At 41.5% G+C, this 27,853-nt stretch overlaps 3 protein-coding genes across 5 annotated transcripts; 1 reads left to right on the top strand and 2 right to left on the bottom strand.

Annotated features, from left to right (window-relative positions):
- Positions 1-519: 519 nt before the first annotated feature.
- On the bottom strand, positions 520-13,006 carry sharpin (SHANK-associated RH domain interacting protein). 3 transcript variants are annotated; one of them, XM_078263943.1, is made up of 9 exons: positions 12,534-13,006; positions 5,300-5,474; positions 4,155-4,247; positions 3,905-4,046; positions 3,714-3,804; positions 3,343-3,628; positions 1,855-1,958; positions 1,450-1,548; positions 520-1,372 (listed from the first exon to the last, which is right to left on the bottom strand). In XM_078263943.1, the coding sequence occupies exons 1-9, from the start codon at positions 12,795-12,797 to the stop codon at positions 1,292-1,294; spliced, it is 1,335 nt and encodes a 444-aa protein (XP_078120069.1). In that variant the 5' UTR covers positions 12,798-13,006; the 3' UTR covers positions 520-1,291. The 3 variants fall into 3 exon arrangements, with proteins under 3 accessions (XP_078120069.1, XP_078120068.1, XP_078120070.1); XM_078263942.1 differs by having other exon boundaries at positions 1,450-1,551; positions 12,534-13,005; XM_078263944.1 differs by having other exon boundaries at positions 520-1,331; positions 1,450-1,551; positions 12,534-13,003.
- Positions 13,007-15,568: 2,562 nt separating this feature from the next.
- Positions 15,569-19,404, top strand: LOC144526454 (alanine aminotransferase 1). Its single transcript, XM_078263940.1, has 11 exons — positions 15,569-15,742; positions 15,839-15,928; positions 16,050-16,158; positions 16,820-16,953; positions 17,061-17,304; positions 17,400-17,479; positions 17,578-17,714; positions 18,046-18,220; positions 18,350-18,502; positions 18,633-18,745; positions 18,910-19,404. The coding sequence occupies exons 1-11, from the start codon at positions 15,638-15,640 to the stop codon at positions 18,998-19,000; spliced, it is 1,431 nt and encodes a 476-aa protein (XP_078120066.1). The 5' UTR covers positions 15,569-15,637; the 3' UTR covers positions 19,001-19,404.
- dhx30 (DEAH (Asp-Glu-Ala-His) box helicase 30) lies at positions 19,082-27,822 on the bottom strand. The gene is made up of 19 exons (XM_078263938.1): positions 27,638-27,822; positions 27,295-27,431; positions 27,083-27,193; positions 26,699-26,968; positions 26,007-26,156; positions 25,761-25,913; positions 24,901-25,368; positions 23,916-24,299; positions 23,738-23,816; positions 23,536-23,640; positions 23,267-23,442; positions 22,975-23,181; positions 22,787-22,868; positions 21,638-21,831; positions 21,350-21,509; positions 21,091-21,248; positions 20,679-20,782; positions 20,453-20,592; positions 19,082-19,743 (listed from the first exon to the last, which is right to left on the bottom strand). The coding sequence occupies exons 1-19, from the start codon at positions 27,807-27,809 to the stop codon at positions 19,490-19,492; spliced, it is 3,504 nt and encodes a 1,167-aa protein (XP_078120064.1). The 5' UTR covers positions 27,810-27,822; the 3' UTR covers positions 19,082-19,489.
- Positions 27,823-27,853: the final 31 nt, after the last annotated feature.

Genomic DNA, 27,853 nt, shown 5'->3' with positions numbered 1-27,853 from the left:
AAGCCTTCAATGTTTTGACTTGCAAGCGTTGATGTGATCAAGACTGTTGTATGATTAGAGTTGGTCATGTTAGGATTTAAATACTGACATAATGCCATTACATTTGGGTTTAATTACAATGAACAACAACCTTTGAAAAAAGTTTTCTAGACGTAATTAGGACTTGGATGTTGACATGAATGCTATTTACAAGCCAGAAACTGGGATTCTCTGACTCACCATAACTTCAATATGACACGAACGCAGCCATAATGGCATTCTTTCAAACTCCACATACCAAGTTTGAAACGCAGGTTTTCCACAAAAAAATTGAAATGATCTAAAACAACCCTGTTGACATGGTTATTTTGTTAGACTTCAAAAGTTCCCTCCAGAGCCACAGACAATAGTAACTGTATCCCAGATTGAGTAGTACTCCTGATGAGTAAACTTAATTTCATTTGTTAAATCCTTTAAACTGTGCACTACATCAATTACTACATCAGTTATATCAGAAGTATTATTGATAGACAAACAGGATTTGTTTAATTCCGTTATGTTTATTCCGGTAATACAAGATTTTACATTATGTACTGAAAACATCGTTCCATTGCCGTCACAGCTCACAGGGATTTGAGTAAAATTTGATCAACTGCTAAAATGTACATCAATTACTCAATGAATTTTGTTAAAAATAATACACTTAGTACAATGTTATAAAAAAAAATAAAAGCACTTGACAACCCTGTAAATGTGACACACCTCTTCTCACCCATGGCTTTTTTTTTTTTTTTCCTTCTATTTTTTGTTTTGTTTTCAAACCAACATTTTGGCAAATGAACAAACAGAACAGGGTATTGCACAAGGAGTCACCTTTTCTCTCACTTCACAGTTGGCAGAAACTTAAAGTATGACATTCCCTCAATTTCAGCTGCGACAAATGCAAAGAATGTCCATCAACTCTCTCACCTAAAATAAATATTAGGCCGTCTGTGTTTGCATCACACACACACCATGTAAAATAAATAAAGAGAGCTGGCCAAATTCAGATGTACTGTATGTCACGGTCATGTCCACGTAACCGGTCAAATCGGACGCTGTCTGCAGTTCATCGTCTGAGCCTAGACCAGCGCAGCTCTGTCATGCTACAGTGCTTCAATGGCTCCAGCTGTCAGACGACTCTCAGTGCACTTGACAGTCTTTATGTATTTTGTTGTTTATCATCCTTACTCTGTGTGTGTGTGTGTGTGTGTGAGTGAGTGAGTGAGACATGGCGACCTGACATCGACGAAGGGCAGTCAGCTGCTGCTGCTTAAACTGAACTCTCCTCGATCCTCTCTCCTTCCTTTCTCCTTTGGGAGAGAATATAAGACATAAAAAGAGGCGACTGCCACTGAGGGAAAATGTTACAAAGAGTAGTAATAAAAAAAATAATAAAAATGGTATTGAACGCTAGATATGATGCAGTACCTGCTGGATGTGTGCGTCAGGTCTGGCTGTAGCACAGATTTCACAGCCTGGACGGGAAGGCTTGTTGATGAAAGTGCATGAGGGACAAGCCCACTCTGTCTGCTGAGAGGAGGTGAGTTAAAACAGATTTAAGAAGGAATCATTTGGCTATTTATACTATTTTAAACAAAGTCAGACAAGCTCACCAAAGCATTTTCTTTATCTATGTCTATTCTTTATGCATTAGCCTAGCTTAGCTTCATTTGATTCAGCATACCATTGAAATGCACACAGATGTCATACAAAAAAGGCACCCATGATTTTGTCTGAGTAAAAAGCTAAACTCCCACTATAACCAAACTAGTTTTTATATGTACTCCTATTGTGTCTACTGCTTTTCCAACAGTATATCGACTGCTGATGTACCTGTGTTTTACTGGCTTTGTTGGTATGATCGTTCAGCTGCAGATTCTCAATGTCCAGAACATCTTTGATATCACCTGGTCTATCGCCTCCTCCACCTGTGCTCCCTGACGTTGACACACACACACACACACAAAAACCTGTTTACAGAGCTGTACTTTCTCTAGTTTGGATGTAGTATTTACAATGAGTCAGAACATATTTGGACAGTGACATTTGGTTTTGGTGTTTCTGCTGCACATTTGAAATCAAACAATGACTACAAGATTAAAGTGAATGTTTACGTTAGCATCCGATGAACAATGTAGGAAGGAAGGACTGAAGGAAATTAAGTTTTATAGAGTTTTAAACAAAAACCTCTGTGTTAACAACAATGTACTGTAGTATGCTGTAGGGGTCCAATTCTTGTACTGCCCTTTTAGGATTAGAGAAGACATTTTATTTAAAACTTGGCTGCAAATCTTTTGCGGTTAATGGTTGACTGAAGTCCAGTGGTTCTTAACCTTTTCGAGTTGCGACCCCCCCAGTGTAGTCAGGTTGGTTTAATCAGGTTAAGAGATGCAAAGATGAATCGATAAGTCAACTATTAAATTAATCGCCAACTATTTTCATAATCGATTAATCGGTTTGCTTCATTTTTTTTTATGAGAAAAATCTTTTTAAATGTGAATATGTTCTAGTTTCTTCACAGTAAACTGAATATCTTTGAGTTGTGGAAAAAACCAAGACATTTGAGGACGTCATCTTGGGCTTTGGAAAACACTGATCCGACATTTTTCACAATTTTCTTGACCAAACAACTAATCGATTAAAGTGCTCATATTATGCTCATCTTCAGGTTCATAATTGTATTTAGAGGTTGTACCAGAATAGGTTTATGTGGTTTAATTTTCAAAAAACACCATATATTTGTTGTACTGCACATTGCTGCAGCTCCTCTTTTCACCCTGTGTGTTGAGCTCTCTGTTTTAGCCACAGAGTGACACATCTCACTTCTGTTCCATCTTTGTTGGGAGTCGCACATGCGCAGTACCTAGGTAAGGACTACTAGCCAGTCAGAAGCAGAGTATGAGGGTGTGCCATGCTAGCAGCTAGATGAGCATTATAATGTGTGTTACAAACTGACGCATGTTTGTCACAGAAGTAAAGGCTGGACTGCAATAGAGCTGTTTGGAGCAGTTTGTGAACAGTGTTTTCTCTGGAAGATGGTAAGTCCCTTTGGGGTGGACTTTGGGCTTTTTCACTTTGTAAACCTATAACATGCACAAAAAGATATAGAACACAATAAAGAAAAGGGGAAAAGCCAAAAAGCATCATATGAGCACTTTAAATGATACCAATGAAATGTTTTACCAGCTACCACCTAGCAGTTGTCCAATGTGCTCCAGGCGCTGTACATTTTTGATGCATTCTGTGACTCTCTGTGGAGATAGGTCTGGCAATGCGAGACTACCTAAACTGTGACAGAAAAGGTACATTTGTTAAACTCACCCTGGTTGCTGTGGGGTAGCCTTGAGGGCAGGGTGCTGTAACCCCTCCAGTCTTGGGAGGTTGGGCCGTTGCCCGGTGGGAGCGGTGGGGCGAGGAGGGCGCTCTCCAGGTCCTGCTGGAACAGCTGACGGGTGATGCGGGCTTGTCGGGCGGAGATCAGGTAGAGGTACGCCGTATCACCGTCCTTCTGCACCCCATAGGAGGCCAGCGACCTCGGCTCGGTGCACAAGCACTGACCAATCACCCAGCGCTGTACGCGAGGATGGAAACCGTACTCGAGAAACACCTGAAGAACGAGAGTGGTGGGAGTTAGTGAATGAAAACCTACTGCACCGATTGCATTTTTTTTGGTTAACTGACAATTTTCAAACCTGTTGCTTGAGTGCAGCCACGGTCATGTAAGGAAAGACTTTCACTGTGACACAACAGGATGACGAGACATCCTCCACTACCACAGATAAACTGAAACACAGATATACGGCACTATAAGTTGCAAAAACACAATAACATACAATATAATATATAACAATAACTCCTCAGCCCGGAACTTTTCATTTCTCACCTGATCTCTCCCTCTGCGTAGTTCTTTTCAGACAGCTGAATCGTTAGCACTGCTTTTTGCCGAGCCAGAGCGGACGCGTGCTGGGAAGCCGCTTGAGTATCGCCTGCTTCAATCGCCCTGGCGAGCTCCAAGCATAGCTCCTCTAAAAACAAAAAAATAAAAATAATTAGCGATCAAAAGTGACGTTTTTAAGAGCACACTCTTAAACAGAGAAAGAGAAAAAGCGCGACGGGAAACGGAAGACACCCACCAGTGAGCGGCAGCGATGCGGAGCTCCACTGCTCCATAGCTGCTGCTGTGTCCTCGTGTCTGCCATCGGATTCGCATGTGTTAATATTTGCAACTGTCAGAGAAGCAAAAAGGAACGGTTACAAAAGTGCTTCAATGATACGGTTTCCAACCCAAACCTATATAAATCAATATTTATTTTAACTGCACTTGGCTGATAACGGCCCAACTTACGTTATCAGCAAAACCCTTTAATAACAGAGAAAAGGTTTTAACGGTTTTCTTGTCTCAGTTGTATTAAGGTCACAGACACTCATGTATTTCATTTGTTTTAATTAGTTCCTCCTAGTAGCACACTTCATGCTTTTCTATGCTATTGGTTTTGCCTTCAAATCAGCCTTACATCAGCGCACATGTCGTTTTATTTTGAAAACTGGACATAACTGTTTGTTTCTAAAGAGCTTAAAGGTCCCATGGCATGAACATTTCACACTATGAGGTTTTTTTAACATTAATGTGAGTTCCCCCAGCCTGCCTATGGTCCCCCCAGTTGCTAGAAATGGCGACAGATGTAAACTAAGCTCTGGGTATCCTGCTCTGACTTTGAGAAAATGAAAGCTCAGCTGGGCCGATCTGGAATCTCCTCCTTATGACATCATAAGGAGGAAGGTTACCTCCCTTTTCTCTGCTTTGCCCGCCCAGAAAATTTGGCCCACCCATGAGAAAGAGAGAGACATCATGGCTTTCAAACGAGCAAAGTGGCAGTTGGTCAACAAATTTCTTTACCTGGGACCTGATGGCATGCCGTGTTGCTTTACTAATTTTTTTGTAATAGTATTTCATATTTTATAGTCATTTAAAATTAGAAACTCTACATACTTAGGTTTGATAGTTGAAACTCTTAGTTAAGGAGTTAAGTTTGTGTTTTTCTCTAAAATAATTGAGCCAGCATCATTATCAGTGTTATGCTGTTTTTCAACAGATATAATCCATATATCTATATCTATATATAATTTTTTTGGAATAATGGTTACATTTATGTTCGACTGTGATATTAATGATGTGAAATTAAAATTCAATCTTCAACATCTGTCCTTTTGAAAAGAAAACACAGTAGGTCGTAGAAAGAGCAGGTTGGGGAACAAAGAAAATAGTTGTCAAACGGACCTCGATGTGCCTCTCTGAGTGATGACATCACCACGGTGGCCCACTCCTCGGCCTCGCGGTCGCAGCGGAAGTTGAAGCGGATGCAGTCGTGAGGCGGAGCGGCGAGACGCATCTCATGGCAGCGAGGGGATTTCACCTCGTACTGCACCGAGCGCAGGTCAAACTCTGCAATGAACTGGGGGGTACAAAAACAAATTCATCTCAAATGGGGCTGCACAATATTTTTTTTGTTTTAATCGCGATATCAACTGGCACAATATACACGTTGCAAAAGGCTGCGACATCGCGATAGACACTACCAGATTTGTTGTTTTGGTTAAAAGAAAATATCAGTATAAAACTGCAAATTAAAATAAAGCTGTCACTCTTTTTTTAGTGGTCCCTTTTATGTTCAATTCAATGTTCAATTTGTTCAATAAAACAATGTTAGAAATGATGTCCTTTTATTTGTATTGAATTTAACAAGCAATTTGTTGTATTTTAGCACGATACTGAAAGCAACAGAAAGGCAGAACTGAGTACACTTTACTGTCTGTTATTTATCGCAAGTTATATCGTTATCGCGATATTCAACAACGTTATCGCATATTTTCCTCATATCGTGCAGCCCTAACCTCAAATGGCTCGTCATTCTGCAGTTTGAAAGAAAGGAAGGGTAAATAAGAAATTATTACAAAAAGAAACGAAAAAGTTGCACCAATTAATCCTAAACCAATCAAATTAAAAGAAATCTCATATATTTATTTCTTGCCAGGTCGGCAACAACAATTATTCAACAATTATTAATTAAATCAACAATTAATTTCAACAAGTATGTTCATTATTGATTCATCTACCAATTACTTTCTGAATTAATTGATTATCATTTAGTCTATGAAGAATTCCCATTCCAATGTCTCGGACCCACGGTGACATTTTCATTTTGATTGTTTTGGGAGACCAAAATCCAAAAGATATTCAATTTAGGTGCAGATCTTCACATTTGAAAGATGGAACTAGCAAATGTTTGGTATTTTTACTTTTAAAAGTGGCCCAAACTTTGTATTTATGTCTGTCTGTATGTACAGACAGACCAGCTAAAAGAAGCTGGGATCAAAGTAAAAGTATGCAAATCAAAAAGCATCCGAATTGTCAGGGGGAAATCTGTCGGAGTTGAGATTTTACCATGATGAAAAGCCAAAACCGAGCCTGTCAGATTTGTTAGGATAACAAAGTGAACAAAGTGAACTTGACAAAACAAAGGACAGATTTGAGGGAAAAGTTTGGATGATTGGCGAGACAGGCAGAGTTCAAAGTATGTTCAACTTCACTTCACACATGATCAAGCATGTGTCTGCAGTTGGGACAGTAATCACCCCTGATACTGAAAGAGAAGAACTCATCCTTGTACTGAAATGTGTGTCAGCAGTGAGATTACCTTAGGTAACCTGAAGAATGGAATTAGCAAAAAGGAAACCATAGTCGACATTAACAGTCTAAAGACAAAAAAAACGGCTACTGGTTTAGCAACTGAGTAGGGCTTGCTCGATTTAGTCTTGCATAGCCAGACCATACTCCAGCGCTGACACAGCGCTGGAGTATGGTCTGGCTACACCCCTCCTCATGCTGGGATAGGGGGGGAAAGAAAACGCTCTGGCTTGTTTGCATTTATTTAAACCAATCACAATCGTTTTGGGCGGTGCTAAGCTCTAGATGCAGCGATGATGCCCTTGCACAATAGATAGCGGAGATAGCAGAACGGGAGGAAAATGCCTCAGGCTTTATTCCAGCACTGTACAGTACATCCGGTATGCCAGACCAGGCTCAATTAAACGTTTTGTCAAGAAAATGACAGAAAATAATTAAATAATAATAATAATAATTAATAATGTTTGTATGTATGTAACAATATTAAGGTTACAATCAGATATGACAAGGAAAAGCAGCAAAACAGATACTATGTGTGGAGCGGACCAACCCGGACTCCTTAGTTATTGTCCTTGGAGACTTTAATAAAGGGAACCTCACTCATGAACTCCCTAAATATAGAAAGCATATTAAATGCCCGACCAGAGAGGAGAACATTCTGGATCACTGTTACACCACAGTCAGGGATGCTTATCACGCAGTCCCCCGTGCTGCACTGGGTTTCTCTGACCACGTCATGGTTCACCTGATCCCCGCGTACAGGCAGAAACTAAAGCTCTGCAAACCTGTAGTGAGGTCATCAAGGAAGTGGACCAGTGAGGCTGTGGAGGATCTCCAGTCGTGTTTGGACTCCACTGACTGGGATGTGTTCAGGACTGCTACCAACAGTCTGGATGAGTACACAGAGGCTGTGATGGCATACATCAGCTTCTGTGAGGACTGCTGTGTTCCATCAAGCACCAGGGTGAGTTTCAACAATGACAAACCCTTTGTCATTGTTGAAACCCGTTCAGGAGTGGGGACAAAGACAGATTTAAAGAGTCGAAGTACAAGTTTAGCAAGGCAGTGAAGGAGGCTAAAAGACGGTACTCTGAGAAGCTCCAACGCCAGTTTTCAGCAAACGACTCTGCGACTGTCTGGAAAGGACTTAGGCAGATCACCACCTATAGCGATAGGTTATCGCCTAAACCGATAACCCCCTCCTGGACCCCCTGCAGTTTGCCTACAGAGCCAATAGGTCTGTAGACGATGCAGTCAACCTGGCCCTACACTACATCCTCCGGCACCTGGCCTCCGCAGGAACCTACGCCAGGATCCTGTTTGTGGACTTCAGCTCTGCCTTTAACACCATCATCCCGGCTCTGCTCCAGGAGAAACTCTCCCAGCTAGGCGTGCCTGACTCCACCTGCAGGTGGATCACTGACTACCTGTCTGACAGGAAGCAGCATGTGAAGCTGGGGAAACACGTCTCCGACTCACAGACCATCAGCACCGGATTGCCCCAGGGCTGTGTTCTTTCCCCCCTGCTCTTCTCCCTGTACACCAACAGCTGCATCTCCAGTCACCAGTCCGTCAAGCCTCTGAAGTTCGCGGACGACACCTCCCTCATCGGACTCATCTCTGATGGTGACGAGTCCGCCTACAGGTGGGAGGCTGACCACCTGGTGACCTGGTGCAACCTGGTGCAATCTAGAGCTCAATGCTCTAAAGACAGTGGAGATGGTTGTGGACTTCAGGAAGATCCCAGCCCCACCTGCCCCCATCACCCTCTGTGGCTCCACAATTGACACTGTGGAGTCTTTCCGCTTCCTGGGAACTATCATCTCCCAGGACCTCAAGTGGGAGCTGAACATCAGCTCCCTTGTGAAGAAAGCACAACAGAGGATGTACTTCCTGCGGCAGCTGAAGAAATTCAACCTGCCAAAGACAATGATGGTGCACTTCTACACAGCCATCATTGAGTCCATCCTCACATCCTCCATCACCATCTGGTACGCTGCTGCCACTGCCAAGGACAAGGGCAGAATGCAGCGTGTCATTCGGTCAGCAGAGAAGGTGATTGGCTGCAAACTGCCGCCGCTCGAGGACCTATACGCCACCAGGACTCTGAAGCGTGCTGGAAAGATTGTGGCCGACCCTTCCCACAAACTCTTTGAGACACTCCCCTCTGGCAGGAGGCTGAGGTCCATCAGGACCAAAACCTCACGTCACATGAACAGCTTTTTCCCCTCCGCCACTAGCCTTATTAACAAGGCCCGGAAACCACCCTGACTCTCCACCTTCATGCCACTGTTCTCTCTCTGCTGTAATGCTCTTTGCTCTTTATTTTTTTATTTATAGCTTTATTTATTCTTTATTTTTAACGTAATACATACTGTGTAAATATACTTATATTGTTTGTACCTATACTTATATTGTTTCATATTCATGTGTGACGTGCACCAACAACACCAAAACAAATTCCTTGTATGTGTTAAAAAACTTACTTGGCAATAAAACCCTTTCTGATTCTTCTTATTATTCCGTACGTTTTTGGCTCTCCGTAACTTCTGCATACGTTCAGCTATTAAAACCATTCAGCTTTTAAAATCTTCAGCTCTTTCAGCTAATGATGGGACTTCAACTTTTTTTCTACTATTTAGACTTTTTTAAATATTAAGCTTTTAAACATTTTATTTTAACATTAAAGTCAATGAGAGCAAGCTTCAAATCCTCTTCTGCTTCAAAATGTATCTCCTACATTCTTTCACCTACAGAAGTGATTCAAACTTTAAACCATTCACAAAATATTCAGGTATTCGGGGTGTGCTCAGTGTTTTGATATATTTTACAGTTTTTGTAAAAAAACTATTTAAGTTTAGTGTACATTTCAGGAAATTGTATCGATTAAACAAAGTGTGTATCCATTACATGGTACCTACTCGACTCGCCTCGACTCTACTCGCCTTTTTTGGTTTTCCATTACGAAAAAAAGTACCTGGTACCTGCTAACAGGTACTTTTTTTAGTACCACCTCAGTCGAGGTTCCAAGCGAGCTGAGGCGAGCCGAAAAGGTGACGTGAAAGCGACAGACGGGGGTGTCCTAAACAAACCCGCTATTTTTAAATAGTTTAGCCAGCTGTGTTTTTTTGTTGCTGCCTCCAGCTTCATTTGAAACTAAATGTGTCTTCTGGCTGTGGCAACAACAACACACCTTCCACGTTCTGTGTCGCGTTAGGTCACGGCAGTTTCCTGCGGCGCCGCTTGTTTTACAGTTCTGCAGAGGCTCCAGGCAGAGCTTTCGCCATAGCCTACGTACACACACACACACACACACACACACACACACACACACACACACACACACACACACACACACACACACACACACACACACACACACACACACACACACACACACACGGCCGGCTCGACGCACGCACCAGCGCACAAGTATAAACATCAGGCCACTTACATAGTATACGGCGAAAGCTCTGCGTGGAGCCTCCACAGAACTGTAAAACAAGCTCAAGTGGCCTGATGTTTATACTTGTGCGCTGGTGTTTGCGCCGAGCCGGCATATAATGACCAGCCACGCTGAGGCGGTACTAAAATCTGCAATGGAAAACGGACGCACAGTGTGTCGAGGCGAGGCGAGTCGAGCAGGTACCATGTAATGGAAAAACGCCATTAGAGTGAGTGATGTCACAGATTAGAGTGTGGAGCTTCGAAAAAATGATCTTTGTCCTTGCTCTCACACCCACAATTTGTACTTGTCATACACAATTTATACATCATAACGTAGGTATTTATGTCTAGTTTCCGCCCATGTGCTCAGTTATGCGATATGACTTATACTTTTGGCTCAGTGAGCTTCCAAATGACAACAGTTCCAAATCTTCTTCCATTCGCTCCCCTGTTAAAGATCCTTCACATTTCAATGCAGAGCGAACCACTTTTTTAAAACACTGACATGCCCACATTTTTAAGTTTATCCATATGAATTTTATATGATTACATTCAGAAAGGCCTTGTTGTGCTCAAGATGAGGTAATCTGACTGATAGCACTAAATTCATACTTATTAAAACGATTTAAACTTTTTCAACTATTATCACTACTTTAACTTCTTCTTACGGATTTAAGCTATTCATCTAGTTTAGCTTTAGCAATTCAGCATTCCCACGCATTTTCTGCAGGAAATGCATTTTCTAGTTTTTTTTCCTTCTCTTTCGCGCATGGTCATGTTTTGAAAGACGCTGTCCTGTAGCTTACTAATGTAAATGAATAAAAATGTATACAAAAATGTGATGATGTCCGACACGTTTTATGAAGAAGAAAGCCTTTAGTTTTCAAAAAGCATTAGACATATGAACCACTATGTTCTGCTTCATGTATCCATGTACTATGTTGACATGACGTGACATCAGAGAGGAGAGAGGAGCTGCACAGTATAAAAAAAAAACACTTCTGGGGTACTTTTGGGACACTGAATAATAGGGTTGGGTATCGTTTGGATTTTTACCATTCCAATGCCGAACCGGTACTTTTAAAACGATTAGGATTCCTAAACCGATTCTTGAAAAACTGAAAAATTACATCAAAGAAAGGCTTTTATGTCAGTTTTGGTGAGCCCAGAGGGAAAATATGGCTTTTTAAAAGTAGCCTACATTTACGGTAACCAGCTAACGGTAGACTACAGAGAAAGTGTGATATTTTTACGTCCGTTTCGGAGCGACAGAGGGAAAATATTTCAGTCAACACATTAAGTGGAACCGAAATGAGGAACTGAAATTTGTGTTCTAATCCGGTCCGATTCCTACCGGTTGCGTAGGAACCGGTTCCATAGTAGAACCGAGCAGGCGGCTGAGCCTACGCACCGTCTCGTGGAATCACGGTGCAGGCGCTTCAGTCATATTGTGCAGCACAATATTTAGTAGTTCTGCAACACAGAACGGCTGTGTCTATGCCTGCCCTGTGGGGATAGAGATTTTTGTGGATTTGTTTGCATCAGTCGCTCAAGAATTATGTGTGTTATGAACTTTATTTTTTTTTTAACTAAATTGAGCTTGAGGTTTTCAAAAAAAGTGGTGGGTACAAAATGACTCATGACGAGATCTGATAGGTACGCGTACCCACTGAAAGCGACGCCTATGCAGAAGACCATACACCTAATATGGTCCTCTTCAAACTCAGCTCGTCAGGCTCAGATCTACATAGTCAGACTTTCCTCAACCTTCCTCTGTCCTATGCTTGAATTATAAAGGAATTTGAAGGGATGAATAGAGACGTTCAACAAGACAGAGTGACAACTATAATGGTACATGTATTATGAGCTTGTCATGCTATATGACAAATACAAGTCTGAAACTGGTAGAAAATTCCCACTTGTCTTGCCATTAAGACCAGGAGAGTCTTACGGTAGCTGTTTACCACTATGCATAGTCGTAGATTTCCCCTGATGATGTTATAATTCTAATAAATCTGAATGTGTAGTGGCTATGAGGAAAAAATGAAAATGAAAGTGAAACTAAAAAACCCTCTTAACTACAGTATTGGTAACTAAAAAAGAACTTCTCTATCATACAGTAGAACACTTAGAAGAAAGTCTTGGGTGGTGTATCAGCTGTATGTCTTTATATCCACATGCATTCAATGAAATCTGGTGTGTATGTATCCCCAGATCTGAATTGTAAGGAGCTGTATTGTAGTGCTCCATAAAATGGCGTGTACGGGCCTATACTGGTATAAAATATAAATGTGATTCAGTAAGGTTGTTCATCACAAGTATATCTAAGCGGGTAACGACAGCACAGACTCTAAACACAGGTGTATGTGTGAAATCTCACCACACTGCGGTTTCCGCTCGTATCTCGCAGCGCCAGTCGGAACTCTCCGGCCCGGCTCGGGTCCATGCTGAGCTGGAGGCGCAGAGCCTCGCTGCCTGCTCCAGGGAGGCACAGGGGCCGGATCCCTGAATGGCACACCGAAACCCGGACTGACATTAAAACAGTAGTGCAGCAAGGCGTCAGCGCAGGCCCGCCGCATGCAGCCTGTTGGGACGAGGCAGGCACCGGGGCTGGAGGAGCCCAGCCGCCCGAGCTGAGCGCCATATCGAGGAGGGAGGGTGTTTGAAGCCCCGCGGCAGGTGTTAATGTCCGCTGCTTCTGTAGAGTTTATAAAGTCCACCGGTGTCTGAAGAGTGCGCGTTTCTTCACGGGCAGGCTGTGGTTGTCTCTTCGACTCGCAAACTCTCCCATATCTACCCGACCTCAGCAGACGAGTGAAAGAAAAACAAAACAGGAAGTAGACGGGCACGTCTTTTATTTATGTCCGTAGAGAAACTTGGCCGTGAAACATCCGGCCACAATATCGCACTTCCCGAAAGAATATAAAAGGTACACGCTGAGAGAAATATAATATATATTTATTTCTATGTTATTTTGTTTTTAACAGCAAAGCAACAGAAAAAAAGCTGTAGATTAAAATGTTTGCTGCTGTCTCTTACAGTGAGCAACAAATTAAATAAAATCCTGCAGATGTAGGGCCAAAATAACATTTAAGTAGTGATAAACGATATAAAAAAAATATATATATATATATATATATATATATATATATATATATATATATATATAAGCATTTATTAGAAAACGAAAACTGATCATTATTACATTATTATTAGATATTAAATAGACGGTCTACTGACTGGAAATGTATTTTACATATATTTATTTAATTTTTTATCAGCAATCAAAGTAAAGATATGAAAATAAGTTAGACATTGTAAGTTAGAATATATTATGAAAAACAGTACCAGCCTGACTCAGTTAAAAGCAGTTTTTCTGCTGTCCCACACACTGAAGACAAACAAGATCAATCAAGATGAATTAAAAGAAATAAATTAAACGTTCTACAGATGTACGGTCGATTGTCCAGCAGCAGTGCCAGCAAAAACTGTCCTGTCCTGTTGTACACTGTCCTGTACACTGTCCTGTGACTCCATGACTGTCCTGTACACTGTCTTTGTAAGGCTCCAGGTGCTGGTAGATCCAGGTTTGAGATATGATCTGGTCTTTCACTTTGCCAGTGTGATCTGTGTTTTAAGTAAACAAAACTGCACTGTTTTTTAATAAGGCACAAATTACCACATATCTTCCATGTTTATCTTTAACTAGAAATCTACATGCAATGATTGAACTTGCAGCAAGTTGGCGAGCTCAACGCAGTTCAGCTCAGTACAGCCGCTGGTCTGATAGAAGTGAAGAGGAATTACAGAAATGAATGTCCTGCAGGAGATCATTCCAAATGTGAAGCAAGTTCAATTATTGCATGTAGATTTCTAGTTAAAGACAAACATGGAAGATATGTGGTAATTTGTGCCTTATTAACAAACAGTGCAGTTTTGTTTACTTTCACAAAAAGTCTAGAAATCAGTTACAGCCATAACTTGCACAAAACAAACAACTCACATCACTTCTGTTCTAAAGTCCCTGTCTTATATTTTATTTCAACCTTTCCTTAAGAGATTTACTGTAAAACATAAAAAATATCTTACATTGAAAAAGAGACTTTTGTGTTGCAGTTTGCCATGTGCAGAAGACAATGGGAGAAGCAGTGGCAGCAAAAACTGTCCTGTCCTGTTGTACACTGTCCTGTACACCGTCCTGTGACTCCCAGACTCTGTCCTGTACACTGTCCTGTGACAGAGGATGACACATCATCCCCTCCCCATCCACTGTGTTTCTTGGCTTGTGTGGAGGTGAGTGGTGATGATAAACGGATGAATAAAATACAATGCCCCGAGTTTACAGCTAACGTGCCAAGACGAAAACAAATGTAACGAATTGATGAATGTGTCAAATAGCCTAAACGCATGAGCCATAATTTAATGTAGGCTAATAGCCAAAGTTAGCTGAAACATTAGCTCTCTCTCTTACACCGAAAGACAATTCGTTTGATGCTTTCAAACATCACTACTTAGGCTTTCCATGGTACACAAACAACCGATTTTAATGCACATCGCCATTATTATATTTCCCCTCAATAGTGGATTGAAATATACAAATTCCCTGTATTTGTGTTTTTTCCATTCCAGAGCATGGCTCAGACCAGTGACAAAGGTCAATTTATTTATTTTTGTAGAATTCAGTACTGCAGGTTATGCATATAGTGTAGATGGTATTTAGTTGCTTGTTTTCCCCAATACATTGTCCATAACCTCATAAAACAAAACGTAATGCATGGGACTGCAAACATATTGTGAGTGAATGCAAAAGTTGTGTTTGGCAATGCATCCACACACACACAGAAATACCTGTGCAGGAATGTGAATTTGAACATGTGGTCACACTTGCACACACATACAAAAACTCCACTCCCTCTCTGAGTAAAGCACATTTCAAAAATGTTCATGAATTCTTTTTTAATCAGAAGATAAAACACAGATCACACTGGCAAAGTGAAAGACCAGATCATATCTCAAACCTGGATCTACCAGCACCTGGAGCCTTACAAAGACAGTGTACAGGACAGTCATGGAGTCACAGGACAGTGTACAGGACAGTGTACAACAGGACAGGACAGTTTTTGCTGCCACTGCTTCTCCCATTGTCTTCTGCACATGGCAAACTGCAACACAAAAGTCTCTTTTTCAATATAAGATATTTTTTATGTTTTACAGTAAATCTCTTAAGGAAAGGTTGAAATAAAATATAAGACAGGGACTTTAGAACAGAAGTGATGTGAGTTGTTTGTTTTGTGCAAGTTATGGCTGTAACTGATTTCTAGACTTTTTGTTTGTTAATAAGGCACAAATTACCACATATCTTCCATGTTTATTTTTAACTAGAAATCTACATGCAATAATTGAACTTGCAGCAAGTTGGCGAGCTCAACACAGTTCAGCTCAGCACAGCCGCTGGTCTGATAGAAGTGAAGAGGAATTACAGAAATGAATGTCCTGCAGGAGATCATTCCAAATGTGAAGAACATGAAGCAGTTGCAGTATTTAGTTCTGGCCAGACGAGCAAGCCAGATCAAGGAAGAGCTCAGACAGGTAAGTTAAAAAAAAAAAAAGTTGACATATTTGCAATATTGATTCTAGAGTGAATTTTCCAACCTGTGTTTGTGCTTTAAATTCACCTGTTCACAGAGAGTGAGAAAACCTTTCAAAGAAGTGATAGATGTCTCCTGGGGTGACCCACACAAGGCAGGCGTGAAGCCTCTGTCATTTGTCCAACAGGTAATATGACTTATAAAGTCTACTCATCTTTAAGCTGTTTCCTATTAAAACACCAGTTACTGTAATACATCTCCTTTTGACTAAAAAAACATACATAACTGTGTGTCTTCATATTTTGCAGGTTCTTGCAGCATGTCTTTACCCTCAGCTTGTGAACAGCGACAGACTGCCAGTGGACGTCAGACAGAGGGCTCAGAGTCTGCTGAAGGGTTGTGATGGAGGTAGTGTAGGTAAGAGTAGTCTATGTGGTATTATTACAATGACAATTTTAAAGATTCAGCTCACTCAAATTACAAAAACATTTATTCTTTTCTACCGACTTTTCTACTGGTATCTCCCCCTCAGCAGATTGTATTGTATTTGTATTATTTGCCAATGTTTTAAGATATTTGTCTCCAAGATTTCTGGATCATTTTAGATGAAAGTGTGTTTGTGTGTGTGTTTTACTTTTTGGTTTGCATATACACTAAGTTAATTTAAGTTCATAAATTACAAGGCCAAACATTTCATTGTTCTAGTTTATCAAATGTGATAATTTGTCGCTTTGTCATTCATTGTAAATTAAATGTTTTTGGGTTTTGGATTGACAAAACAAGCTATTTGAATTGCAACTTTGTGCAACTCTGGCAGTGTAGGTATGTAAGTATAAGATAATTAATAAATACAATATACATACAAATGTATGGGAATATATTTTATAGAGGAATACTGTATGCATACAGTATATGTAATATTCGCACATTATGATAAAATAATACCATATGAAATATATGTAATAGAAATAGAAAATAATACAATGACATAGCATAGAGATAAAAAAAAACAAAAAAACAATAATAATATCACACTGCTCTACAGTGTCATCTCACCTTTCCTGTGTTCTTCCTTCAGGTTCTTATACTGCAACAAGGGGTATATCAGAAATAGTCCACAGAGTCTCTGAATTCATAACGAGACGAGATGGCGGGGCTCCATCTTACCCTGAAAACATATTCATCAGCCCCGGTTCACAGTGGGCACTCGGGGTAACAGACAATATTACTGACAATCTGTAATATTATATACTGTGTCTTTTCCTCCTGTAGATTATCATCATCTTAAAGTAAACCCAATCTTTTCCTGTGCTTATTAGAATATTCTCAACATCTTGGTGAACAGTGAGGCTTCACACAGAACAGGTGTGCTGACTCCTGTGCCATGCTACTCCATTTCCCTTATGTCCATAAGGGGACTAGGAGCAGTTACCGTTCCCTACAACCTCAATGAGGAGCAGGGCTGGGAGCTGCAGGTGGAGGAGCTGCATCGAGCGCTGGAATCTGCAAAGGGAGTCTGCAACCCTGTAGCTCTGTATGTCATCAACCCTGGAAACCCTACAGGTAGTAAAACCTCACCAGAATGGACATCAAAGTATATTTCTTGGTTTCAAAAAATTTAGTATTACATGGTCGTTTTCATGCCATGTTGCCTGTAGGTTATGTTCAAAGCAGGAAATCAATTCAAGAGGTGATCCAGTTCGTTTCAGAGAAGAGACTCTTTCTTCTGGCTGATGAGGTGCATGTCTTAAAACATTGTCCTCTATCCAGAGATATTCATAAACATTAACAAATGTGTAAATGAACACTTGCATATCTATGTGTTCTCCTTCACAGGTCTATCAGGACTGTGTTCATGGGGAACATAGTGAGTTTGTCTCTTACAAAAGGGTTCTGGCTGAGATGGGTCCTCCCCTTTCAGACACAGTGGAGCTGGCGTCCTTTCACTCAGCATCGAAAGGCTTCATGGGAGAGTACGTTTTCAGTCCTGAAGAGTATCTAAAGTTGTGCTAGGTGGTCCACACAAAAGTTGCAGAAATGCAACTTAAGACAAAGGCTCAGTTGTAATTTAGACAAATCAAAACAAACTTGACATAGAAAGTTAATTCTTGACATTGGAAACAGTAGTTAGCAAAATAGTCTCACCACAAGATCGATGAAACAAGAAGTCCTTAAAGAGCACTGAAAAACAGAAATTTCAACATCTAGAATTTCAGGACAGCTGGGCAAACTGCTGTGGAAGATTGTGCGATTTGACCGAAGCTTCAGAACAGCTACTAACTGGACTCTTCTCTCTCCTACCAGGTGTGGTCTGCGTGGTGGATACGTGGAGCTGGTAAATCTGGACCTCGCTGTTATGAAATACATCTACAAACTGTTCTCGACAGATGCCTGTGCACCTGTGTTGGGTCAGTTTGCCCTGGATCTGATGATGAAACCTCCACAACCAGGAGATCCCTCATACCCACTTTATAGTGTGGTGAGAACACATAGATGCAGTTTAGATTATTATTTTGCAGGATGTCCAAGAGCCTGCTTTTCTTAAGCAATTGGCATTACTCTGACCCAGTTTGATTTCTTTTTTTGTTCTTGCCCTTATCTTCTGCAGGAGACACAACACATCAGGACCACGCTGGTTCATAACGTAAAGAGAGTCCTTGAGGTAGTAAACAATCTGCCGGGTTTCTGCTGTCAGCCAGTGAAAGGAGTATTTGCGTTCCCCAGACTGCATCTTCCACCTAAAGCCATTCAGAAGGCCAAGGTTACAATACTATCTCATAGAACCTAGTATAAACCGCAAAACCAGAGCAATAGCATCATTAAAAGAATTGTCACATATCTGGGGCATCAGTCATACAATATTTTACACCTGGTTATGTTTTTGCTTTTAGGAAATAGGAATGCAACCAGATGCATTCTACTGTATGAGACTACTCGCGGAGGCTGGTGTGATTGTCAGTCCTGGTTGTGACTATGGACAAAAGCAGGGCACCCACCACATCAGGTATAATACATCATAGATAGAGCATTATTATACTGAATACAGGCTTCACTACGCAAAAAGCATGCTTTCTAGTAAAAAAAAAAAAAAAAAAAGTAATAAGGATATATATGAGTAATTAAGGATACTTTGAAATGGTTACCTTTAGCCCTTCTTTCTTTCTGCAGATTTTACATTATGACCTCTGAGGACACGATGGAAGAAGTACTGAGACGCCTGTCTAGCTTTCACACACAGTTTATGAAGGATTTTTCCTAAGCACTTTTGTAAAATGAGTTCTTTTCTCTTCTCACTTCCATTCATCTGCTGTTCAAAAATTCATTAAAACAATAGGATCCATTTTCCTCATGTTGGCATGTGAATATTTATTGCAATAAATATAACAATTTATTGCATGCAGTCTGTTTTACTGACCTTTGGCTAATGATTCTTTTGAGTAAAATTCAACTTCTGCTTTTCAGGAAGCAGATAACCATAATAAACCACAGTCCAAAAGTCAAACCAATGGATTTCCTTACCATGAAGGAGCTAATCATTTGCCTCAAAAATAATTAGCATACAACATACAGTCCACTGTGGATTTCTGCTCTTCGAGAGTCCTGATTAGATCAACACATTAACTACCGACTCAAGTTCTCAAACTTTCTTAAAAAAAAAAACAACATACAAATGACAGACCATCATTCATTGGTTCCTTTGTACCAACCAGTAGATCCAACGTACATGTGTAGAAAGTGCTCAATGTCATCAATCCACCTCACTGTCACTGTTCTGAGCAAACGGGTTCAAGTCTGTATTGTTGAGCAGCTCTACGAGTAAGGAGATGAGCTTTCCGTCTTGAGAAGAGTTGGCGATTGCATTTCTGGGATTGTTGAGGTTGCGGTACAGCATGGTCTGAATGGAAGTGCGTAGCTCCCACAGCAGCTCCCAGGTCCCAACGGACAACTCGCAGCGCACCAGAGAGCGTCCAGAAAATGATACTTCCACTCGGTCTCCGTTCACTGGGACATGAGAGAAAGAACAGAGAGTCATTTATGAAAAGAGGAGGATTTACAGCAAGTCTGGGACTCTACAGTAAGAGGGTAATCATATTTGCTATATAGGAGGTTCACCTCTATATACAGAAGTGAGGAAAGAGTGAAAATAACGCTGATGTTAATACTGCTTGATTTGTTCATTTGTTCTTCCTTATCCTAATAGCTAGATAAAGTAGGACGTAAATTGGAGTAGCATTTTTGTATTATTTCAAATGTGTTTGACCGATTTAGATGTGGTAAAAATTGGAGGTAAGATCATCTATCAAGTTTGAATATATTGCATGAAAGTGAAAGTCAATGTATGGAATGAAATTCTGAATATATGGAATGAACCTTGAATATATGGAATGAAATTCTGAATATATGGAATGAAATTCTGAATATATGGAATGAACCTTGATTATATGGAATGAAATTCTGAATATATAGAATTAACCTTGAATATATTGAATGAAAGTCTGAATATATTGAATTAAAGTCTGAATATATTGAATGAATATATCATTCAGAAACCGCTAACATGAACACAATGTCAGATTGGATAATGCAGTGAAATGAAATTGCATTTCAGTCCAATTATAAGGGTTCTTTTAACCTCCAATCCTTCTCCCAACCACCTACAAACACAGTGGCTGGGAAGAAAAAAAAAACAAAACAAAAAAAACTGTCCTACCTGTCTCTGTGAGATCAGAGTCTGTGAGCAGCAGCAGGGCGAGTGGATGAACTGTAGAAGAGTCTCTGATGAAAACGTTCCCGTTGGACTGGATAGCGCTAAAGAAGGTCAACCAGCGACTAGGGAGATCTTCTTTTCCCCTACAACACAAAGGAGCACAATCATTTTACATACGCACCACGAAAGTAAAAACCTGCTGCAGTTGAATTTTGGAGCGTGTTCAAACCTGTTCACTGAGGCGCGGTGAAGCAGTACGGGCCCACTGAGTGTGCGGAAACACATTCCGTTAGGGCGAAAGCGCCCTCCTTTGGTCACAACACCTTTCTTCACCTGAGAGAAAAGTACGCGTTTTCATCCATGTGATGCTGGAACATTTAATTTTGGCTTTGACCCAAACAGGTGCAAGTAGCCTTTAGAAAGACGACCATAACAAAAGCTGGATCTAACTTGAATATAATAAAATTGTATTTGCAACTTAGAAACAACTTCACCACAAGACAATTGGAGACAATCCTCCACTTCTACAGGAAGAGCCAATATTTAGATCTCACAATTCTGGCTTCAACCTTTGATGGAGCACAGCAGGAAATGGATTGTACAGAGTAGGATTATAATTAGACTCCTTTGTTGCTATGTACCTGAATAAGGTTGGGATAGAGTCCAGCCAGGAGTACAGCTTTAAGCAGCTCATCTTGGTTGCTGTGCTCGTTGTAGAGAGACGTGTGACGCTGGCACTCATTGGCGCGAGACACCAGCTCCGCTTCGTGCAGGTTCTCGCTGAACTGAGAGATGAGACCTGCAGCGCGATGGCACAACAGAAATTGTTTTGTGAAGCGTGAAAAATTAAAAAGTAGAAGTAGTGATTTTTAAATTACAACAATGTACTGACAAACTAACCATTGATGAATCGAAGGCTGAACTTGGACAGTGTGTGTTTTTCCAGATATTCATCCCTGTCCTCTCTGTCCCCATCCTGCTGAACTCTCCTCCAGCCCGATATAGCTCTGATGAACACCAAATAGTCGCTGAAGCTGGAGCTGCTCAGAGCATCTTTCACCTGGGACAAACAGAACACAGACGACTGAATGATAACCAATCACTACGCGTTTACACTTTGTGCTGCTGTACAAAGTCAGGTATGTTATTTTACAACCACGTGGATCAACAGGTGGGTGTTGTTCTCACCTTGTTAACGAGAGCTCTGTTCTGCAGGCTGTTGTAAAAAGGGTCTCTGGTCAGACAAGCAGCTACAGACAGCATGGGCAGAACACATCTGAACATGGCACTCAGGACCAGCACTTTGCCCAGACGAGGGTCACACGACATGCCGGCGACGCGCTCTCCTAAAGGCGTTAGGGTTTCTGTCTTGTCCAGAACACCTACAAAAGTAAACATTGGCACTCATTTTTTAAAGAAAGTAGTAATTGTTTATTCAGTCATCATAAAACAATAATTGTAAATATATCACAGTGTAAACTCAGTAAATAGTGACTGAAAAGGCTTTAGGCTGAAGCAAAAGCTTAAATGTCTGTCCTATGTTCTGATCAATTAAATCTACCCACATTAAAGGAAAAGCAAATAAAGAAACCAAGATATTCATAAGGAAACAAAGACATGTCATTTTTTCACATTTGTAACCCTCAGAAAGAGCATTACAAAACATTTTTCTTGAAAACCAAAAGAGAGTTTCACATTTGTAAGTTAAAACCCTCTGAGGTCTAAGGGGATTTTTTTATTTTTATAAACACATACAGTACCATTCACCATACCTAGAGATTGGCATGGGGTACTTTCCATAAAATCATCTCTCAATGCAAATCAAACCAGCTATTAGGCTAACTGACATAAAACCATGCCAATCTCTAGGTATGGTGAAGGGTATGTGATGATGTGGGGCTATTTTAATTCCAAAGGCCAAGGGAACTTTATCAGGATGCATAGTATCCTGGATCCATGAAATAACTGGCCTTTAAAAATAAAAATCTGCCTGCCTCTATGGGAATTTAACATAGGGGTGTACTCACTTTTGTTGCCAGCGGTTTAGACATTAATGGCTGTGTGTTGAGTCATTTTGAGGGGACAGCACATTTACACTGTTATACAAGCTGTACACTTAATACTTTACATTGTAGCAAAGTGTAATTTCTTCAGTGTTGTCCCATTAAAAGATATAATGGGATATTTACTAATGTGAGGGGTGTACTCACTTTTGTGAGATACTGTATATACACACATACACATATACATAGAAACATAACATGCATACATATTATTTAAAGTTAAGACACACAAGGTGACTAAAATCCCAACAGCAAAATCCCGAACATCACTCACCAATGTCTTGTAGATTTTGGACAGCATCTCTCACAGCTTTTTGCTCTGGACTGTCCAAGACTTGTGATAAGAAATCTACGGCCTACACACACACACACACACACGATTGAAAAATGTACATCACAAATACACAAAATAGCAGGTTTAAAAACAAACACCAAAGCCACTGGTTTTTTTCCCCCCAATACCTTGCAGTTAGGACTGTGGATTTTGGCTTGCACTACTAAACTCTCCAGCGGGGTGCGCAGGATCTCAGGGATGGGGAAGGGAGTCATGGATTCCAGCTGCTTCCGTGGGAACAGGTGGTAGGAATGTCCTGGCTGACATCGCCCTGCTCTCCCTTTTCTCTGAGTGACATTGGAATGAGATATCCATACTGTGTCCAGACAGGAGACCTGGAAAACCAAAATGGAAGCGACTGGATTATTCTCCAATACAACAAATCACAAGCTTAGAGTTTGGCTTTACGATGAAACTGACCTTAGTCCGTGGGTCATAATTTTGTTCTTTGTGAGTTCCTGCATCCACCACATGGACAATGTCATCTATGGTGATGGAGGTCTCAGCAATGTTGGTGGTGAGGACAATCTTCCTCTGGCCCACTTGGGGGCGCTGGAACACTGCCTGCTGGTCTGCTACTGATAAACTAGAGTGCACTAAAAGAAAAAAGGGACAATGAATCGTAAATCCAATCTCTACATTTGGAGGACAAAAGACCAGTCTTTCTTAATCTGTCTGTGCTCCCTTACATGGTACGATCATCTGTGAGCCTGAGGAAAAGTGGCGCCTCCCCTCCAGTTTCTCTTGAACAGCCCTGATGTCCTGCCATCCAGGGAGGAAACACAACACTGCACCTAAAGCATAAGGGGAAATAATTTTTGACAAAGACATCATCTTAAACACTGCTATAAAAACATGGGTGAGAGTAGGGAGCGTTAGTCGGTTAGTTACCTGGCTCTCCACGTCTGTCAATGTGCTCGATTACATCAGCTATTAAATCTATATCTGGTGCAACATCGTCTCTTCCTCCCTTAAACGAGAAAATTTGAAGTCAGACACAGGACAAGAGAAAACAAACTTATCCACAGGACATACTAAAGTGGGAACACAATACAGACTCCAGTCTCACCCGCTTGTCTGTCTCCACTCTCTTTTGGACTGGCAGTGGGCGTCCCATCTCTCTCAGCACATCCTCCAGGTATCTGTCCCTCACTGGGTGCATGAATCCAGGCACCTTAACAATTGGGCAGCCCCCAAAGTAGTGGGACAGCCTCTGCTTGTCCCCAGTAGCGCTCATAAGCACCACTCGTAGGTCAGGATTCTCCTTTAAGCTGGAGCGCAGCAGAGCCAGCAGCAGGTCTGTGTTAATGTCCCTCTCGTGAACCTCATCTACCACCACATGGCTGATTCCCTTCAGGGACGGGTTCGACTGCAGCTTCCTCAGCAGAACGCCCACTGTGAGGAAGAGTAAGGCTCCTCCGCTCTGCTCTGGTGGTCGGCTCTCAAGTCTCACCTATGCACAGAAAATAATTACTTACTGTACAAAAACATAACATATTCAGATGTATCCACTAATGTGAATAACCATAACAACAGTAGCATAACAAAAAAGGAAGGAACAAGCTCTACTAGTCACATTTATATTACGAATCTTGAAATCTTTTAGGGTGCTACCAGCCAGGAGTCCAAAAGGTAGACACGGTACCATTAATCTGGGTTAATGGTTTTGCTATTTCTGCAAACTCTACTTTTATGCCACTACTACACAAATCAGCACAGAATAGATGGAATTGTTGGAAAACAGTTTTTGGAACGTATACCCAATAAGGACAGGAAACAGTTCTGATCTAAAAGTCCAAATGACTGGTGTGTCCAGGTCATCCTAACCTATTAGATGTGGACATTCTGTGGCTCCAGTCTTTGCACAACAGTTAGGATACAGAAGTTCATGCTCAGGATTGAGGAACATTTGTATTAACACATAAGCCTATATACCATGACTCTCTACCACAAGGTGCTCCCTCTAGGGGATATAGCTGATTGTTGCTCGTTATTGACAAAATACAAACATGCAGTAAATAACAAAAATATGTATACTATAAACTTGTATCTACCTGATATCCCACACAGTTTTTTAGAGCTGGACCCATTTCAAGGGCAACACGATGGGCCACGGACACGGCGCTGATCCGACGAGGCTGGGTGACCAGGATGTTGCACTCAGCCCCCTCACCACCTCTCACACACTCCTCCAGCAGGAAGCGGGGGATCCGTGTCGTTTTCCCACATCCCGTTTCACCAGCGATCACAACCACCCTGGACGACTGCACTGCCGAGATCACGCGCTGACGGTGGGCATCGACCGGGAGCTCCACACTCAGCCCAGGGTTCGCCGTCTCCCATTTCTCCTGCAGGTGGTTGCTGAGCCGTCGGGCGCCATGTTCAGACAGAGGTCTGTACGGCCTGCCTGTGATGGCATCTGTCAAGTCCTCCTCTTCCTCTTCATCCTCCTGGTTCACTGTCTGCTGTCCTCTCGCTTCTTCCTCCTCCCAAAGCTTCTGTACTTCTGTTGCCACCGGGTACTGTTATAAAGATGAGGCGTTTGTTTTGACACAACATTGAAATGAACTGAATGTGACAGCTTTGACTAGCACTTCGGACTGAACGCCTCCAAAAAATTGCTGCTGTATTAACTTCCCTAATATGTTAAATTCCGTTTAACGGTTTTGCAGTGTTTTGGACACATGGATCTGTTACTCAAATTTGACGTCCTGGATTGTATTTCGTGTCTCACCCAATTAAAATGATGCAAAACGGCCCCCCATCAACACAGCCCACTTTGAATTGTTTGAACAGTGCTGTTTCTATCAAGACCAAAAGTCCACAGATTATGTGTCCACAAACCTTTGGCCATGCACTTACCCACATGATAAGAACATTTCTTCCATCATCCATACATGAGGTAAAGGCTTACCTGTGCGAGGTACTCTCTCATGTGTTCCTTCAGGTATTCCGGAACTTCCAGGGGGAGAGGGCGTCTCTCTCGCTCTGCAGCCTCCCTCACCTTCTCTAGATGGTACTTGGCATGACTGAGCGGGTTGTTGTCTTTATCCAGCAGCTCCAGCTCCTGGACAAGGTGACGTGATGCATGTTTTAACACATGCTCCAAACATGTAGGTAAAAAGGTATAATAGTTTTTTTTTCATAAAGTTATCCTCACCTTCAGTTTCATGCAGGCAAGAGCTGCAGCTCTCCTCTCGGCGGTCACTCGATTGCTCGCTGTGGCAGAGAACGTCATCTCTTCTGGCCAGTGCAGAGTCAGGTCACACTTCTTTAGCTTTCCTCCTGTTGTTCTGAACTGCATTAGCTCCTGTAAATGTATGGATGACATACAGTTTAGTAGGGGTGGGGAATTTCTTTTAAAAAAAATCGTAAGTATTGTCATTTTGAGTAAATCTTTAAAATTGATTCTTTTCCCTTCTTTACCTTTATTTTTTTTAACCAATTACTCACCTAAATATTTTCCGTTTATACGGTACCGCTGACAGCAACTACATCAAATCAGTTTTCTGACCGAAAGCAGAAAATGCTACAAATCCATGTTATGTAATTCTTTATAAATGAAATTAATTGTCAGACTGACTGATATGTGAAAACAACTAGTTTTTAGAAATGTCTCATGATATTGTCTCTACAAGTGTTTTTAACTTTTGTTTTTGTAAAAGAAGGAAAAGAAAATCGCAATACTCAATACTATCAAATCGCAATAAATAAAAATCCCAATACGAATCGAAGCCCATGTATCGTGAAAGAATCGAATCGGGACAAAAGCATATCGTCCCAGCCCTACAGTTTAGAATACAGGACTTACAAGCTTAGCTTTTATTGTGAAAAGGGTAAAGAGCTACCAACCCTGATTCTGTTGGATGACGTGGCCACCTGGATGACCCTAGTGAGGAGAGATTTAGGTTGTGGAAAGAGGGAAAGAGCTTCAGAGATGTTAGAGTGGTCTTCTTTGGAAGGCAGCCATTGGTTTGGTTCATCTGCTTTCGCTCTAGACACAAGGACATTCTCTGTCAATGAGTCTTCCTCATTATCATGAAGGTGGGATTGTAGCCCTCCTGTCACCCTGCCAGTTCTTCTCCCAGGGAGCTGATTATTTGGACCAATGATACCCATTTCCTGTACACAAAGAGAGAGACCGAGAGAAAGGGCATCAAATATTACTACAGATTGGTAAGACAAAATGGAAATGTGTGTCTGTACTTTATACAGTCTGAGGTCAACGTAGCTTACTCTGAGCTTGAAACAAGCAGCAGCTGCAGCAAATCGTTCTGCATCGATCTTCTTGGAGGCAAACCCCTCCTCTTCAATCTTGCAGGGCCACAGCAGTGTGACAGTGGCTTTCTACAGAACAAAGTTAAAAAATGCATAAGCATTATTATGTGAAACATAAGCTCTCAATGGACATGATGTGCCCCCCCCATCTCTATGACTTTTGTTCGTACCGTGACACCCGCATTTTCCGTGCAGCTGTACTGGATGAGCTGGGAAAGGTCGCTGACTCCCAGAGAACGGGAGAGGGTGTTACTCAATAGACCTTTAGGATCTGGAAACTCCTTCAGGAGGTTTGAGCTCACGTTATCTGAAAAGGTAAAAACAAAGGTCACACACACACTGCAAGGTCAACGATATTTTATTTGCAGTCTAAACTCAGGTAAACTGTAAGAAAAGACCCCAAAATACCAGCACGAATGTTGTGTTTTTACACGATGGATGTCCTTGAGGTTTTGCGCTGCTGCGAGCGGTCACCTGTTAGCTAAGCTGGCTAACTGCTAACTCTTCACTCACCTCGTTTAGTCTGTAAATATGATGTCCCTTGTTCCTGAAAGCTCCGTGCTTTTCTGCCATACCACCGCACTTTGCTGCTCCAGTTGGACGCTGTTTTGCCTCCCGTATGAACACATTTGCCAACATTACACAGCGCTCTGAGACGCACGAGTAAAACACCGGGCAGCGCCATCTTTAAACTACAATTTCTTCTTCTGGGCAGCGCGCTGAAGTAGA

Source organism: Sander vitreus, chromosome 12 (assembly GCF_031162955.1).
Source record: "Sander vitreus isolate 19-12246 chromosome 12, sanVit1, whole genome shotgun sequence".
In the NCBI taxonomy this organism is placed as follows: Eukaryota; Metazoa; Chordata; class Actinopteri; order Perciformes; family Percidae; genus Sander; species Sander vitreus.
The sequence above is the reverse complement of the archived record's forward strand: the minus strand, read 5'-3'. Positions and strand labels throughout refer to the sequence as shown.

Bases quoted from the DNA above. Each gene is read 5' to 3' on its own strand.
- sharpin (XM_078263942.1), bottom strand. From the start codon at position 12,797: ATGGCGCTCAGCTCGGGCGGCTGGGCTCCTCCAGCCCCGGTGCCTGCC. The intron at 4,047-4,154 runs GTGGGTGTCTTC...TTTTGTTTTTAG, and splicing joins CGCATCGCTGCCGCTCACTG to AGGAGCTATGCTTGGAGCTC. The intron at 3,805-3,904 runs GTGAGAAATGAA...TCTGTGTTTCAG, and splicing joins TACGCAGAGGGAGAGATCAG to TTTATCTGTGGTAGTGGAGG.
- LOC144526454 (XM_078263940.1), top strand. From the start codon at position 15,638: ATGAATGTCCTGCAGGAGATCATTCCAAATGTGAAGAACATGAAGCAG. The intron at 17,305-17,399 runs GTAGTAAAACCT...TGTTGCCTGTAG, and splicing joins CAACCCTGGAAACCCTACAG to GTTATGTTCAAAGCAGGAAA. The intron at 17,715-18,045 runs GTACGTTTTCAG...CTCTCCTACCAG, and splicing joins TCGAAAGGCTTCATGGGAGA to GTGTGGTCTGCGTGGTGGAT.
- dhx30 (XM_078263938.1), bottom strand. From the start codon at position 27,809: ATGGCGCTGCCCGGTGTTTTACTCGTGCGTCTCAGAGCGCTGTGTAAT. The intron at 27,432-27,637 runs GTGAGTGAAGAG...TTACCTTTTCAG, and splicing joins ATATTTACAGACTAAACGAG to ATAACGTGAGCTCAAACCTC. The intron at 27,194-27,294 runs GTACGAACAAAA...TTTGTTCTGTAG, and splicing joins CGGAAAATGCGGGTGTCACG to AAAGCCACTGTCACACTGCT.